At 41.8% G+C, this 17,157-nt stretch overlaps 1 protein-coding gene across 1 annotated transcript in view; it reads left to right on the top strand.

The window, feature by feature from the left end:
* Positions 1 to 17,157, top strand: part of ANKS1B (ankyrin repeat and sterile alpha motif domain containing 1B) — a 112,427-nt gene that overhangs the window by 70,778 nt on the left and 24,492 nt on the right. Inside the window, exons 4-5 of the mRNA XM_066589531.1 lie at positions 12,659 to 12,739; positions 13,720 to 13,791. Of these exons, the coding sequence (XP_066445628.1) occupies positions 12,659 to 12,739; positions 13,720 to 13,791 (153 nt within the window). The remainder of the gene's footprint in view (positions 1 to 12,658; positions 12,740 to 13,719; positions 13,792 to 17,157) is intronic.

The raw sequence follows: 17,157 nt of genomic DNA, 5'->3' as shown, positions 1-17,157 counted from the left end.
AATACCAAAGATAATGATAGTTAAACCGTCCTCCATTGGGCAGAAATGGTATAGCCTTAGCTAATGCTTTATGGGATTAATGTGAAAACGAAAGTAAAAAATCTCACTCTCAAGAGGGTGCCTGATAAGTATCAGAAAGGGGCTGTACTGTAAGGAAGTGGCTGCAATATACAGAGGAGACCTCCAGAGACTGACAGGCAATCAGGTGAGGGGTGCAGGCATCGAAAAATGTGTTTTCATTGGAGCGGCCCTTTAAAGACGTCACCTCATCAGTGACATCCACCTTCAAAATGTGACCATAGCGATCGGTTTATCGCCATGAGTCCCACTCTTGGAAATTCTGGAAAATAGCTGATTTTGCTGGGGAAAAAGCACAGCATGCCAGCCATTTACCTTCCATTGTCCACTGCAGAGCAAATGATCCAGATAAATGGCCGTCCATATAATACAAGGTTGACTCATGTCTACCATAGTGGGAGCTGATTCTCCAGAGTGAGTACGGGAGCCAGATAATTCCCCGTATGATGTCCATAATAGGAATATAGAATGGAATTGTCTTCATTTGACAACCACTTTAGGGTGGGGGGGGGTCTGTCATTCGTAACCACCATCAATTAGCTAAAGCGGAAAGCCAGACCATCCCTCTGGTTGTGTTATTACAGTGTCAGTTAGGAGTTTTGACATGGCAGTATGGTGAATGCAGGGAAGATGACCTGGTACTATAAGAATCTTAAAGTTACTAAGGTTTGCTTAAGGGCATGGTCCCCGAAAGCTGGGCTGGTTGATGTAGTTACCCTGCATTAATGTTCTGATTAAAGGTTTCCTCTTAACCATAGTTAATACTTGTGAGTACCTAGAGTTTGGTATGAATGTGCTTCAGTCACTGTAATACTCAAGGGCCAATATCCAAGAATCCTTGAGCTGTGATCTTCCGATCAGGGGCGTAACTATAGGGGGTGCAGGGGATGCAATTGCACCCGGGCCCAGGAGCCTTAGGGGGCCCATAAGGCCTCTCCTCCATATAGGGAGCCCAGTACAATGAGTAAAGCATTATAGTTGGGGGCCCTGTTACAGGTTTTGCATTGGGGCCCATGAGCTTCACGTTATGTCTCTGTGCAGCATGGTTTAGGTATGGGTACGGGTACAGATACAGATAGAGGGGGGGCCCCAGCGCACCTTCTGCATCAGGGCCTCTGAGCCTTTAGTTACGCCCTAGCTTACAATGATGGACATATGATGTTTATAATGGTAGGTTTAGTGAAATGCTTCGGCCGGATAGTCTGTTGGTTCCAGAGTGTGTTCCGTTATTTGGCCCCAGTGCCCCTTACCCCATCATAAATGACAATTTCTGTGTTCCCAACAATATTACATTTTTTTAGAGTTGCAGATTTGCCTGTTTTTGCACTTTCTGCTATGTAGGTTACTCTGCAGAGATTTCTTCCCCATCTAAACCTGTTACCGTTCCTGGACACACATAACAAGGATGACGTCTGCAAGTTTAAAAATAGAATACCAAAAATACCAGGTATTTCTAATCTCCTTAAAGCGGCACTGATATAGTCTCCAGGCAGTGCTGGAAAGAAGAAGGACGTCTGCAGCCAAATGGTTTTATTTTCCTTAATTAAAATTAGTTTTCTTTATTTTTGTTTTACATGTTTTGCAGGTCAGACTTTATTGTACGGTATGTTCCCCCCCCCCCCCCCCCCATAACTCCCGTTTAATGACCCCCAGATACATGGAAACGGAAACTCATATAGTTTCATTTAGCAAAACCGTCTACCAGTAAGACGTCCTTTATGCTCATAGCAACCAGTCACAGTGCAGCTTTCATTTCTCAAGCTGCTGAGGTAAAATGAAAGCTGCTCTGTGATTGGTTGCTATGATGTGAGACACAATGGCTGTCAACGAATACAGGAGAGTGTTCTGCGTCCTACGTTCCCCCTTCACCCCTATTATCACAATAAAGTCATAAGTGAGTGGCGACTACCAAACAGATGGATTGTCCGTGCAGGGGGTGATGATAGTGAACTTTTTCCTTGGACTCCATGTTCCCTGCACCTTACACCTTGTGCTGTTTTTTTCTGGGGGAGTATTAGAGTCTACATGCCCCCCTTACCGTCCACCATGATCTGCGGCATCCCAGAAGCCATTGCATCAGTCAGTTTGTACAAATTCATGTTGTACAACATCAAAAAACCTTTCCACATCAGAGGTGATCAATGTGAGCCGTCTTCGTCACTCCACACATGGAGCTGTAGTCAAGTTCCTGCCATACATGTTGTAGACTATCTACAACATGTATGGCAGGAACTTGACTTCAACTTCATGTGTGGAGTCACAAAGACGGCTCAGATTGATCATCTGATGTGAAAAAGTTTTTTGATGTTGTACAACATGAATTTGTACAAAATGAATTTCTGTTTCCATTTATATCAACTTTCTGTATCTGAGTGTCATTAAAAGGGGAGTTATGAGGGTTTCAAATCAGGAAGGTCATTTGTAATAACCCTGTATATTTAAAATATTTAATGCATGTTGCATTTTCCAGCCAGACGAAACCTTGGAGATAGATGCTACTATTAGGCATTAAAGTAAGGGGTTAATACGTATTATGAATAAGGCAAAAATAATTAAACACATGTTAAAAAATAATATAAATACAATGAATTGTGAAAACAGCGACACAAATTTAAATGGGTTGTATGATTGCAAAAAAAAAACGTTTAACAGCTGGCCATGGGTTAAAACAAGAAACAAGGGCATGCTCACCTATATTCGGCCCTTGGGACACAGTTGAACAGCTCCCGGTGCCATCCGAACTGCTGGCAATGGCGCTCACTTCCTGGGTGCCACGATCCCAGGAGTTCAGAACAGTGATGCTACGGCTTTCGATTGGCCACAACAGTCACCTGCTGACCACCGGAGTACCTCTGCATTGGTTGTTCGGTATGGAGCCATAGGAGACACTCAGCTGTGCCATGGAAGGCTAAAGACAGGTAAATATGCACTCTTCTTTTGTTTTAACCCATAGAGCTAGCCGGTAACATTCTATTTTTATAATTAAACAACCACTTTAAGGTGTTTTTAATTTTTTTTGTTTTTTAAATCTGCTCCAGTCATTGCATAACATTCTTCAACATTTTAATATACTTTGCTCATCACTTAATAGTTTTTAAAATATCTGTTTTTTTGCAGTGAATGAAAAAGGAAGGGGGGTGGGTTCCATTTTGTTTACCGTGTCTGTTACCTTGAAAGCTTGCTCAGAGTATTGTGTCTCTAAGAGGGGTTGGGAAGAGAGAGGAGAGGGCTATGAGCACGAAAGTGTTAGGAAATGTGCTTGACAAGTGGGGCAGCAGGGAGGTATTTCATGGAGCAACGTGGAGCTGGGTGTACAGTGTTCAGTCCTACAGATCATTGTCCTCTGTGAGAGAAATAGAAAGTTATTTCCATGCAAACGATTCATACGGCGTAACGGATTCTCTTGTAGCGAGTGTGACAATTGTAATTGGCTCCTTTATTCTATTCTTGTTGAAATATCTTGAGCAAATGGTAAAGAAACTAAGACTGTTGTATTTAGTGTATGTGCAGAGAAAAGGAAGGGAAGACCAATGGCAGCAGAGAAGACCTGTGTCTTCCTGTCTATCCACCTGTTCCAGGGAAGGGATGATGTGAATTTATCTTCATGTTATTGCCCTTCATCAACCAGATAACATATATTGCTCTCTGATTGTCATATATAGGGTTTTCTCCAAGAAAGGAGGGGAATGGCGAGAACTTGCTCATCTAATCACTGTGCCGATGCTGCAGCCATTGGTGACTGTGACATCTAAATATTTTTACAGAAAAAAGTAAAGTTAAATGCTTTAAATAGTGAAAATATATATTAAAAAAAACTACACATAATTATTATGGCCACATCTGTTGCAACCCGTACTATAAAATATTGCATTACTTTTTTTTTTTTTTTACAGAATTTACTGTGCTGGGTAAATAAAGTCTCCAAAACAGAAATAAAAAATCGTGTATACCTCAAAATAGTACCAATAAAAACTACATATCGCCCGACAGAAAACAACCCTTCGTAAAACTCTGTCAACTGAAAATAATGCTCTGGTTCTGGAATTCTGTGCCACAAAATGTATTTTTGCATATAAAAAAATGTTTATATTGTGCAAAAGTTGTAATACGTAATAAAACCTCTAACATAATATTTACATCACATGGTGAATGCCATAAAAGTACTGGTAAGGGAACCTGTTACTACCATATCACCCCCAAAACTAAGTTCAGTGGTCGCAGGGCATAAAATATCAACCACTTCTTGCGCTGTCTCTTTTCGTAATGAGCCAATGTAGCCCTACAATCAGGTTTCAATGTTATGTACTGCCATATGCAAATGAGCAGAGAAGAGTCATCTGGCCAAGAGGAGTCATGCTAATTCATGAGCCACTGAGCTAGTCATGTCCCTTTTCTCTTGATAGACAACTTGAGGCATCTCCGATTACACAGGAATCCCTGTCTATGAAGATAAAGAGGATGTAGTTTGCTCAGCAGTTCAATAATCGGCATGGGATAACTTTAAAACCTAATTGTGGAGATACATGGGCTTATTACAAAAAAAGATGCCATTAGAAGTGATCTTTTTTAGTCTCTTCCAGCCATTGAAGTTCGTTTTGGGGTCTGAAATGGTGGTGACAGGTACACTAAAGTTATAGCTAGGCTTTCCCTCCTCCCCGGACAAAAAATTTGTTTTGCGCCACCATCACCTGGGAGTGGGGTGGTATCATGAAGGAAAGGTCCATGTCACCCTTTCCCTGGGACAGACAGGAAAATCACTGATGGTTCACTACTGCCACCCCACCCCTTTGCTCTGCACAGACTTGACTCAATATTCCTGACTTCACTTCAAATACCTTCAATTTTATAGGTGCTACAAACATTCTTTTAATGTAAATTTAACACCAAGAATCCTGGCTTTAAAATGATATCAAAAGCATTGTCAGTAGCTCTGATAGAACTGGAGCTATAGCCGTTTGAATTAGAACAAGCTCAATTTATCCAAAACTGTATTGTAATTTTCTTGCAGAACCAGCTCCGTTCCAGGAAAATAGTAGGGAGCTTAAATTGTTAGGCTCCCACCATCTCAGCCGTGACTGCACCCGGGGCACATGCCCAGCCTGCTCTGTTCCTAGCTATGCCCCTTGGTTCTCTATGAGTCTGGCTTCCAAAACCACCAGCAAAAAAACTGTTAGCACCTTACAGCTGGCCACACATTTCTTCCACAGTGTCCACTGCAGGAGAAATTTCGTATTACCCAGTGCCCATTCAAATGAATAAGCAACCAAGTAATACACAGTGGATGGCATTGTCAGAGGAAAACCTTCATTGTGATTCTGGGTTCAAATCAAATTAAGGCCAACATCTACATACTATAGAGTCTGTATGTTCTCACCATGTTTGGGTAGGTTTCCTCTGAATATTTCAATTACCTCCCTCATGTTAAAAACATACTTTTAGTTTTAATTCGTTGTAGAATTACCTGGATCTCTGCACTGATTACTAATAAAATATGGCTGGTTGTTAAGTAAGGGCTAAGATTAGGTTAAGCAAAGGTTAAAGGGCTTGTCTCACCAAGGCCTTTATCTATAACACAGCTCCTGTGTGTTAACAGTTGGGATGAGCTTTTGGTGGGCAGTGTTCTTTTTTTCTGCAGTGTTGTGCATTTGTGCTTAAAAGTTCCATGTTTGTCTTATTTCCCCATAAAACTTTGTTCTCAGAAGCGTTGTGTTTAGAGATGAGCGAGTATACTCACAAAGGCACATTACTCGAGCGAGTAGTGCCTTATCCGAGTATCTCCCCGCTCGTCTCTAATGATTCGGGGGCCGCCGCGGGTGACAGGTGAGTTGTGTCGGGGAACTGGGGGAGAGAGGGAGAGAGAGATCTCCCCTCCATTCCTCCCCGGCCGCTCGCCGCCCCCCGAATCTTTAGAGATGAGCGGGGAGATACTCGGCTAAGGCCCTACTCGCTCAAGTAATGTGCCTTAGCGAGTATACTCGCTCATCTCTAGTTGTGTTTTTTCCAGGTTGTCCCTGGCAAATTTGAAACAGGCCACAATGTATTTTTGGACAGAAGCAGCTTTCTTCGTAGAGTCCTTCCATGAACCCCATTTTTGTTCAATGTTTTTCTAACAGGGGACACATGAGTAGACGTTTATGCAGTTTATAGAGTCTTCTTTATGTCATTTGCTCTTCCTCTAGGTTTCTTTCTCACCTCTTTCAGGTTTTTCCCTTGTACTCTTTGAGTGGTCTTAACAGGGTGTCCACTCCTAGGAAGAGTAGCAACAGTCCTGAATTTTCTCCATTTGTAGATAATTTGTCTTACCGTGGATTGATGTACACCCAGGTCTTTAACTTTTATTGCCTTTTCCAACTTAATGTGCCTCTGTAACACGTCTTCTGAGGTCTTCCGAAAGAAGTTAGCACGAGAGATTGTTCACACTAAGCAGTATTTCTTCAGATTTGTGAGTAACCAGGCCTTGTGTGCCTTTATTTATTGTGCAAAGCACCTGTGAAACTCACACTTTCAATCTTTGCTCTTTAGTTGAAACACCTTTTTTGTCAATTAGCTCTTGGAAAAGTTATTAAAGGGGTTGTCTGGTTACCAGATGACATTGCAGCTATAGCTGTAACTGTCTTAAAATAAAAAGAGCAGTGCTTACCCATGTGTAGCTGGGAGGATCCAGTGCTATTGCCCCGCCATCCTCCTGGTGATTGTTATAGAACATGGCACCATGTGAAGTCATCTGAACTCTGCAGCAAATCAGAGGCTGCAGCATCTCTGTTCTGAACCTCTGGCATCATGGCATCTAGAACCACATGTTTTAGTAACCAATGCAGAAACCCAGTAGTTCCCAAGGATTCATTACTTCGTCGTGCAACTGTAGATGCTGATCTTCAAACAGCACTGCAGAATATGTTGGTACTATACATGATGCAGTCGAAAAGAGTGATCCAGTGCTACATCTCAATGCCGGTGTCCAATATTGAAATAAAAATAGCAAACTTGAATAGAAAGGCATGGATGTGCTAGGACGTCTTGTAGGACCGCTGCTATGACTGAAGTAAGGAAGCGTAAGTTCTGGTAGTATGGCCTATGCAAATGCATACTTGAAATAGCCTTCTTCTGCAAGAATGGGGGCAGATCATCCAACCAGTCATCCACTGTCATCTGCAGGAGTTTAAGGTACTGATCCATGTTGGGCCTCCTTCACATAGGTCATACTACCAGAACATATATTTCCTTACTTTTCTCATAGCAGCGGAAAGTGGATTTCTGCTTCTCGCTTGCTACTCTTCAACTTTGAAATTGGGTTTTACACTCCCTTACAGGGGCCACAACACAGAATTAAAATTCATGTTCCGGGGCCCCCAGGAGCCCATGCTCCATACCATCCTGACCTTCCAACTCAGGCCTCGGTCAGACGGGCGTTTTTTCGCACGATTTGCGCATGCGCATGCGATCCGCACATATATAGACCCAATGCTTCGCAATGGGATCGGTCACATGTCCGCTTTTTATGCGGATGTGCGATAAATTATAGGACACAACGATTCGCAGAACGCGCCTATCTGCATTCTGCAATTCCTTGTGTTCTATATATGCGCTCAATGGGGCTGGCGGCAGCAGCGCCGACCCCATTGAGAACATATACTATAAAGATCGCTCTCCTCTGGCACAGCTGTAATAGCTGTGGCAGAGAAGAACGATGTTCGCCCATTGAATTCAATGGAGCCGGCAATATAGCCGGCTCCACTGAAAGCAATGAGCTGACGGCGAGCGCGGCATGAATTTTCGGGGAAGGGCTTAAAATATAAACCCTTCCCTGAAAACCATCCTAAAATGTGTAAAAAAAAAAAAAGTATATTCACCTTTTCCTTGCAGCCGGAGTTCAGCCGCGTCTGGCCGGCAGTTTTCCTGAACTGCTCTGTGTAGTATTCAGCAGGCGGGCTCTCAGCTATTGAATGACAGCTGAGAGCTGCCTCTGATTGGTCCCTGTGCTCAGCCAATCAGAGGCAGCACTCACTCACCCATTCATGAATTCATGAATGGGTGAGTGAGAGCTGCCTCTGATTGGTGAGGGCTGTGACCAATCAGAGGCAGCCCATTCAGCAGGCGGGGATTTTAAATCCCCGCCTGCTGAATACTACACAGAGCAGTTCAGGAGAACTGCCGGCTGGACACGGCTGAACTCCGTCTGCAGGGAAAAGGTGAGTATCCTTTTTTTTTTTTTTTTACACATTTTCGGATGGTTTTAAGGAAAGGGCTTATATTTTTAAGCCCTTCCCGAAAATTCATGCCGCGCTCGCCGGCAGCCCATTGCTTTCAATGGAGGCGGCTGTATTGCCGGCTCCATTGAATTCAATGGGCGAACATCGTTCTCCTCTGCCACAGCTGTGGCAGAGGATAGCGGGCAGCGCTGGCCCGTTTCGCCGAAAACGCTGCTAGCTGTAGATTTTTTGGCGAATCGTCGGCCCCGGTCACGCGATTTGCGGATGCGCATCGTCATGCGATCCGCAAATCGCGCGAAAAAACGCCCGTGTGACCGAGGCCTTAAGTAAACTATTGTAAGTTCAATATAAGACACCAGAACTGAGATATAGCGCTGGATCATCTGACTACATCCTGTATAAGCTATATGAATAAAATAAACAGTTCTCTAATCGCATTATTATAAGAACTTTTCCATATACAAGCAGAAATTATCTAAAAATATCCCTGCAAGGTGGCTGGGAATTTCATCCTCCCTGTCATTAATCCGTAGGTGTCGTCAGCAGAATCGAGGTGGCATTCGTGCAATCTCAGCGTCATCATTAGATAACTACAGATGACTTTATACTGTTTTTTGATGTGACTAAAGTTGCTGCAAAGGAGGAGCATCGCTTCACTGACTAAGGACTACCTGAACTATAACTCTCAGCACGTCTAGGGCTTTACAGGAGCTAGTCAGAGAAGAGATGTTGAACAGATGTGCTCTCTCATCTTAAAGACTGTCTGGGGCAGCTGAAAGTCTTCTTAATGAAGATCCGACTCTATTGTACATCTCCCAAGTATTGTCTGTCCTGGTGAAGATCCCATGAGCTCAGTCAGCGATGTCTTCACACGACGTTGTGTGTTTTCATAAAGAAGTGACCTAATTATTTTACAGACTGCTCTTTTCCGCAGCTGCAGATGCATTTCCCGAAAATAAATAGGCTTTCAGAGCCAATGAATGCGCTCATTCTTAAATGTCAATGATGCACTCTCTTAAGAAAGAAACAGAAGACACGAATGTCCATTTGGATAATTAGGGGATTGTAGCACGCGGAAATTGGGCGTCCAGGTCCCTTCTTCACTTAATGTTTCCGTCTGACCCTGCCGGCTGGAATAATGCCACTCTATGCAGTTTTGGTTTCCTGTAATCTTATCTTTAATGGTTACGCTGCACCAGTATGAATATATCAGATTATGGATATGTGGAATTAAAGCATATTTTTAGCTCCAGCTCAAGTAACCCTTTCGTTTTCCTGAAGTTCGAGTGCAGCTTCAATAATCAGTTTACTTGTATTGTAAGGGATTCTGTCTCGATTCATTCAGAAGCTGCAGTCAAAATTCTCCTGACCGCCCCTTCGAGCAGAACGATGAGGACAGAAACACCCAATATCTTAAAGCATGACTTATGTTCACCTTCAAAACTGATTTGTAATTGACCCAGTGCATGTATAGTATGGTTGGGATGGTGATGGGTGGGAAATATTAGTGGTGGGTTGAGTAGATGCCCTCATGATTATCTCAAAGTAAACCTCTAGGAGCCTGGCTAGTGACCACATTCCTTACAGTTGCACCGGAACTGTGGCATGAGCACTCCATGACAATTTTGGAAGATGATGCCTAAGGCAGCAGGTTGGGCTATGGTAAGGAACAGAATAGCTCAGGTAGCATTACACCCAAGCCTTGGAGCTTAAGAAGACTCAAATGTAGCTCAGAGGAGCCTGGCTAGTGACCACATTCCTTACAGTTGCACCAGAACTGTGGCATGAGCACTCCATGACAATTTTGGAAGATGATGCCTAAGGCAGCAGGTTGGGCTATGGTAAGGAACAGAATAGCTCAGGTAGCATTGCACCCAAGCCTTGGAGCTTAAGAAGACTCAAATGTAGCTCAGAGGAGCCTGGCTAGTGACCACATTCCTTACAGTTGCACCAGAACTGTGGCATGAGCACTCCGTGACAATTTTGGAAGATGATGCCTAAGGCAGCAGGTTGGGCAATGGTAAGGAACAGAATAACTCAGGTAGCATTACACCCAAGCCTTGGAGCTTAAGAAGACTCAAATGTAGCTCAGATTTTGCATTGAAGGGGGGTGACAAAGATATCCAGCTTTGATTTTCATGCCCCACCACAGTGTATGGTCTTGCCATAGATGTATTAAGTAATAATAATTCTATTGCAGTAATGTAGTACACTCTTTCGAGAAGACAACCTAGAGAAGATGCTGACACCATGAAGAGGGATTTAAGGTCTCACCAATTATCTTGGTCTTGGATCAAAATGGCAAATTTCTAACATGATGATTTTTTTTCCTTATAACAAAGGTGGATATTTCTAGAGAATTGACAAATGGAAGTTGTCATGCAGAGAACGAGCATAGGTTTGGGCGAGGTCAATGACATGTTCTATGAAAGATGCTCATCTATGGTTGTGTATGCTACATAGTATCTATATCTTTGACCATTGACAAGAACACATTCACTAATGATCTTTAATAAGTCTTCGAGATGGATAGGAGATCATCTGTTGAGTACCGACAGTAAAGGCAGCCATATTGAACCAATATTGGTTGAATCTCATTAGATAACTGGTTTTCAACTAAACACTTAGGAAGTACTATTCACTAGTAAGTGGAAAGACTGTACTCTAATGATTATTTGTCTGGTTTACAACATGGTAGCCCCACTTTATGGGTGAAAGTCCGCCTATTTGTTTACATTTGCGCTGCTACATTTTATAACATATTTGTATAGCTGTTGGAGCTTCCGTTCTCTATGCATCAGAAAAACAGAACTTCAACAACATATCTGTTAAAAAATCAATCAGCAGCACAAAATTTTGGACTTTTTAGACTTAAAAAAAAAGAGTAATATAGAGGTCAAGCGTGGTTTATTCGATGGATCCATATTAGTATTAATTTTGATATGGATCCTTGTGTATCAATCCTGTTTATTTCTTCTCTTTATCTCATTTTGTACAAAAGTAATATTTAAGATTTCAGGCACTTTATCTTTAGACTTCTCCTGTCCAGGACTCTGGTTACCCAACCTCACTTTCCTCTTCCTTATGTGATCCTTCAGTTCCTTTACTCCTACAGATTCCTTGTTCCCATCCCCTGTTATGCATATTACCTCCTTCAGATCTTCACCCTCAAGGGTCATTCTCATTGGGTTCATTCTGGGAAGGCACCAACAGTGCCAATGCATCCCTGCTTGAACTGAGAACCTTTGCATTCTTTATACTCTTGGAATGGAGCACAAGCTGCTGGGTATTCATTAACACAGCCTGAGCTTTTATGAATACTGATGCTCAATGGCAAAAGAAGTTGTAATCCATAGACCTTCGCAATTCAAGCTGAATTTCAGTAATCATTTCAATGACTGCTATGGGTTACATCTCATTTATCCTTCACCAGTCTTCATAAAAACTCCCCAATGGGCTACATCATGATGATTGATGACCACATTGCTTTACGACATTGCCGTAATCCCATAACTAGTGAACCGGGAAGGTTAGTACAATGAGATAACCCAAGGACCCCTAGACAATTCAAATTCTCTAAGAGTTTGTCTTTTATTAAATCTTATTCCCATACTTAGTATTTAACCCTCCTCTCAATTTTATTTCATCTGGCAATGACAAAAAAGGAATGTGACTTCAATGTGAAAACCATTTTACCCACGTCACATTTATATTATGCACTGAAGATCACCATTTTCACCTAGACACACAAAAACCCATGTGGGTTTTAGAAAAGGCATGAATATTTTTTAAAAAACAAAACGGGGTGAAGTTCTTGCTTTGACACCTTTCACTGCTTGGATTCTCAGCTGTGATGGGTCAGCCTAACCACCAACTTATTTCTCTGGAAGATTGAAAACTTGCTAAAATTGGCTGTTCAGGCCGGACCAATAAAAAATGTCGATTCCATTAGCACTGTTATATAAATTTAATAAAAAAAAACTACAGTTAAGATCCAGAGAAATAAAAGGAAAATCTCCTTTGTTTATTTTTTACTTGAGTAAGAAAAATTGTATTCTTTAAAGCACTGCCCCTCCATATCTTAACCTAAAAAATTAATTATGAGTAAAATTAAAAAATTCCAACCGAACAGCAGCCATTTTGCAATTTCTAATTTGTCAGCCTGTGAAATGGTCTTATCCATCAGCGTGGGACAGTAATAGTACACGATTGAAACTGCATGTTAATCTTGGTTAGGGGCAAGATGCTTTAAGGCTTTTTCTCTAGGGTAATTGTAATTTTTTTACACAAATTTTGTTTGATCCATCAAAAGAAGGATTCCTTTGTTTGTCTAGTTTCAGAAAATGTCTAGTATGTTTTTCTTTGTTTAGAGCATGCCATTTGGGGGAAAGTATGGACCCATATTAAAACCCGTTGCTCACCCCCAGTGTTCCTGGTCTGAGATGATAAAGGTATATAGTGCACTTATATTTACTTCACTTTGTTACGTGTTAGGTAAAACTGAAAAAAAAAAAATCAGAAGATGTCTTGTTAAGATTGACCCCAGGTACAGCAGTTTTGTCAAAGCTGATGGGCATTATTTTATGTTATCTGTTCTCATATGAACATAATCTCCATAATCTCCAGAAGGGATGAATGCAGACCCCATCGCTGTACCATATGATTTCATAATTATCCATTTAATTTGACAACTACTTTAATATTATATGTTACACAAATGGGGTTAACATTTGGAAAATGAATTGTGGCAATGAATTGTACAGTAATACAAATTGTATCTAGCTCATACAGTATATATTAGGGCATTTTGCCACAATCACTAGCTAGTGTTAGCTGATAACATAACTTTAGTGACTGGTCTTTCCTCTTCACTTATGACATATCCGTATGTCAGTTCTGTAAACTACATAATGGGGGAGATTTATAAAAACTAGTGCAAACAAAAAAATGGAAAGTTTTCCATGGTTACCAATAAGGTCACTGCTTTCATTTGCAACTTACCATTAAAAAAAATGACTGCTGGTATCTGATTGGTCATCATGGATCACCCCACTGTTTTTGGTTGTAGTAGTTTTGGATTTTTTTGTCTTTTTAATTTGATAAATCTCCCCTCATATATCTTTCCCCTGCATAATAATTTGGATGGAGCAAGGAAACTATCAATAGATTTGGTTTTGTGCTGCAGTTGACTTGCTGACTGGCGGGGTTGATCGATATTTTGTAACTACAACGTGATGTGAGATGTTGTATTTAAATATTTTTTTAAGTGTTCTTGTCGTTAGTTGGATTTTCTCCAGTGATTGCGTCATTCCATTCACCATATTTATTTTTCGAAATTTATAGACGTGCTAGCACTCTGTCTTCCACGGACAATTCCATTATATGTTCTGTTGGTGTTTTCATCATCCATCTAAATTTGTTTCTTTTTTAGTATTTAGGATCAATGCTGATAAAGGAATTGAGAGGAACAGAGTCAACACAAGATGCCTGCTCGAAAATGAGGGTAGGTAATTACAAATTATATGATTTTGCCGTGTAATTCAGATTTTTAATAGACATTTTTATTACTAATTTTTTAATTTTTGATTATATATTTTGTATTTAAAATTTGACCTGCCAATTATTTTAGTTGGACTTTACCAAGCCATTCTGTTCTTAAATGATGTGCTTTGGACATGTGGACTCATGTTTGTAGTTTATTGCCCCATTGAGCATGCTAATGGCAATTATATAAGTCTAGCAACTAAGCACTGCAAACTGCTTGTACTCACTACACATGGTCGATCCCCAGGATATGCCATAAATAGAGATGAGCGAGTATACTCGCTAAGGCACATTACTCGAGCGAGTAGTGCCTTAGCCGAGTATCTCCCCGCTCGTCTCTAAAGATTCGGGGGCCGGCGGGGGGTGGGGAGCGGCGGGGGAGAGCGGGGAGGAACGGAGGGGAGATCTCTCTCTCCCTCTCTCCCCGCCGCAACTCACCTGTCAACCGCTCCGGCCCCCGAATCTTTAGAGACGAGCGGGCAGATATTCGGCTAACGCACTACTCGCTCGAGTAATGTGCCTTAGCGAGTATACTCGCTCATCTCTGGCCATAAACCTTTGATAGGTGTGAGTCTTGCCTCTGGGACCTGCACCTAGTATGAGTTAGGACCCCCTCTGTCCTCGATCACCCTGGTTGCAGTGGCCAGAGGTAGTTTGGAAGGCGAAAATAGGCACATAGAAGTCAATGGAAGTTCTAATAATGATAATCCTTATTTGTATATCACCAACTTATTCCACATTGCTTTACACAGTCTAACTGTGAAAACAGCACAGCTTTTTGTACTACCCTGTTTGCATAACTCCCTTTGACTTCTATACGAGTTACGGAAGCCACATAGCTCGGCCAAGCTTGGCTGTTTCTATCATCCCAGCCACCTCACAATCAGCAGTGTTCTCATCTTTGCCTTTTTTTTGTCAATATGGGAACACCCCTTAAGGCCTCATGCAATATCATATGTAAGAGCTTATACACTGGGCCATAAAGTTCGTAAAGGGGTATTCCCATCTTGGCTTTTCATTGCCAAGAAGGTAGAACTCAGAAGCTTTGTTCTGATCACCTGTTGGACAGCACTTAGTGCAACACTGTTTCTATAGTGCTGTGGAAACAGCACCGCGCTAAGCACTTGTCTCTTTCTACCCGCGCCGGCCAGTTGGCTAATAGCCATGGCAGCAGTTTCTCATCTCAGCTATGAAATGGCCAAGATTGGAATACCCCTTTAAGGTTCTATATTACTGAGCTGTAGGTATACTTCATGCCATCTTATGGTGCCTCCATACAGCATTGTATTATCTTCTAGAAGCAATGCTGAGAATCCCTCCATATGGCATGTGAAGGAACCTTTTTTCTCAGATTCCACCATATAGCTCTGTAGGAAAGCAGAGGCCAATATAAGTACTGTACATGCCCATAGATTTGTATGGGTACTGTAGAACAAGGATTTATAATTCATATTCATAGATTTTTGTGTGATAAATGTACTATCACTGGGACCCTCACTGCTGGGACCCCCATAGTCACTGTCCATTGTTTTTGTTCAATCCATAGAATTAGAGACGAGCGGCGTGGTGCATGTACAGCCACTACTCTATTCAAACTGTTCAATGTGGTTGTGCCATAGAGAGGAACAGGGAACTTGATACCCCCATTCTAGTCACCATGAGATTTCCAATGTTGGAGCCTACAGTGATCATACATTTCTCACTTAAAGGGGTTGTCCCGCAAAATCAAGTGGGGTTAAGCACTTCTGTATGGCCATATTAATGCACTTTGTAATGTACATCGTGCATTAATTATGAGCCATACAGAAGTTATTCACTTACCTGTTCCGTTGCTGGCGTCCTCGTCTCCATGGAGCCGTCTAATTTCAGCGTCTAATCGCCCGATTAGACGCGCTTGCGCAGTCCGGTCTTCTTTCTTCTGAATGGGGCTGCTCGTGCCGAAGAGCTGCTCCTCGTAGCTCCGCCCCGTCACGTGTGCCGATTCCAGCCAATCAGGAGGCTGGAATCGGCAATGGAACGCACAGAGCCCACGGTGCACCATGGGAGAAGACCTGCGGTCTACCGTGGGTGAAGATCCCGGCGGCCATCTTCGCAAGGTAAGTAAGAAGTCACCGGAGCGCGGGGATTCGGGTAAGTACTATCCGTTTTTTTTTTTTAAACCCCTGCATCGGGTTTGTCTCGCGCCGAACGGGGGGGCTATTGAAAAAAAAACAACCCGTTTCGGCATGGGACAACCCCTTTAAATGTATCTTTTGGACAATATCCTCTGATTTACAAATTCCTGTAGACGTTAGGAGCTTTTTAAACCTTTACGCTACAAGGCATACATTTATGTCCTGGCGGTTTGGGGTACATATGGAGGAGGATCGGGGGTCAATCCTGCGCAATACAATGCGGGTGCCAGCTGTTTCTTAGAGATGAAAACCCCTCCCGCAACAGCTCTGATCAGCAGCGCCACTGATCGGAGCTGTTAACCCTTTAAATGCCACCGATCAATGTCAATTCTAACAGTGGCATTTAAATGCCCTGATTGATGCTCAGAGGTCCCGAACGGCCCCCCCACAATGCTTCAAAATCTACCTTCTGAAAGCCCCTAGGGCTGCCATAGTAGATTGCCTATCAAGCCATATCTGTGGCGTGGCTTGATAGATTGAGTTTCAGATCGCAGTATAATGTAATGCAATGGCATTACATCATACTGCAGGAGCGATCACACCATTGCAAATTCTTGTCCCTTATGAGGGCTAAAAAAAAATAATTAAAAATTAATTTAAAAATGTTTTATTAATTATTAAAATAAAATAAAAGGTAATAAAGGTTAAAAAAAACCTATTGCCATATTTATAATAAATAAAACATCTAATTAAAAAAAAAAATGGTATCATATTTGGTATCGATGTGTTCATAAAAGTACGATGTATCAAAGTACTGCATTATTTACCCCGTATGGTGAATGTCAGGTTTTGACTTTTTGGTCACCCTATATCCAAGGAAAAATGTAATAAAAAGCAATCAAAAAGTTCTATGTAACCCAAAATGGTGCCAATAGAAACTATAGGGATGTCCCGCAAAAAAAAAAAAAACGAGCCCTCACACACATATGTCGATGAAAAAATAAAAAAGCTATGGCGGTAGAAAATTATCTTAAATGTATTTAAGTATATTATATGGAAGATTTAGTAGTACCATTGAAAAATAGAACTTGTCCTGTAAAAAACAAGTCCTCAGTCAGCTACGTGGATGGATAAATAAAGGAGTTATGATTTTTTTTAAAGTGGGGAGGAAAAAACTAAAATTTTATGATTTTTTTTTAAAGTGGGGGGAG

This window comes from Eleutherodactylus coqui, chromosome 2 (assembly GCF_035609145.1).
Source record: "Eleutherodactylus coqui strain aEleCoq1 chromosome 2, aEleCoq1.hap1, whole genome shotgun sequence".
In the NCBI taxonomy this organism is placed as follows: domain Eukaryota; kingdom Metazoa; phylum Chordata; class Amphibia; order Anura; family Eleutherodactylidae; genus Eleutherodactylus; species Eleutherodactylus coqui.
Note: the sequence above shows the minus strand (reverse complement) of the source record. Positions and strands in the feature narration are given on the sequence as shown.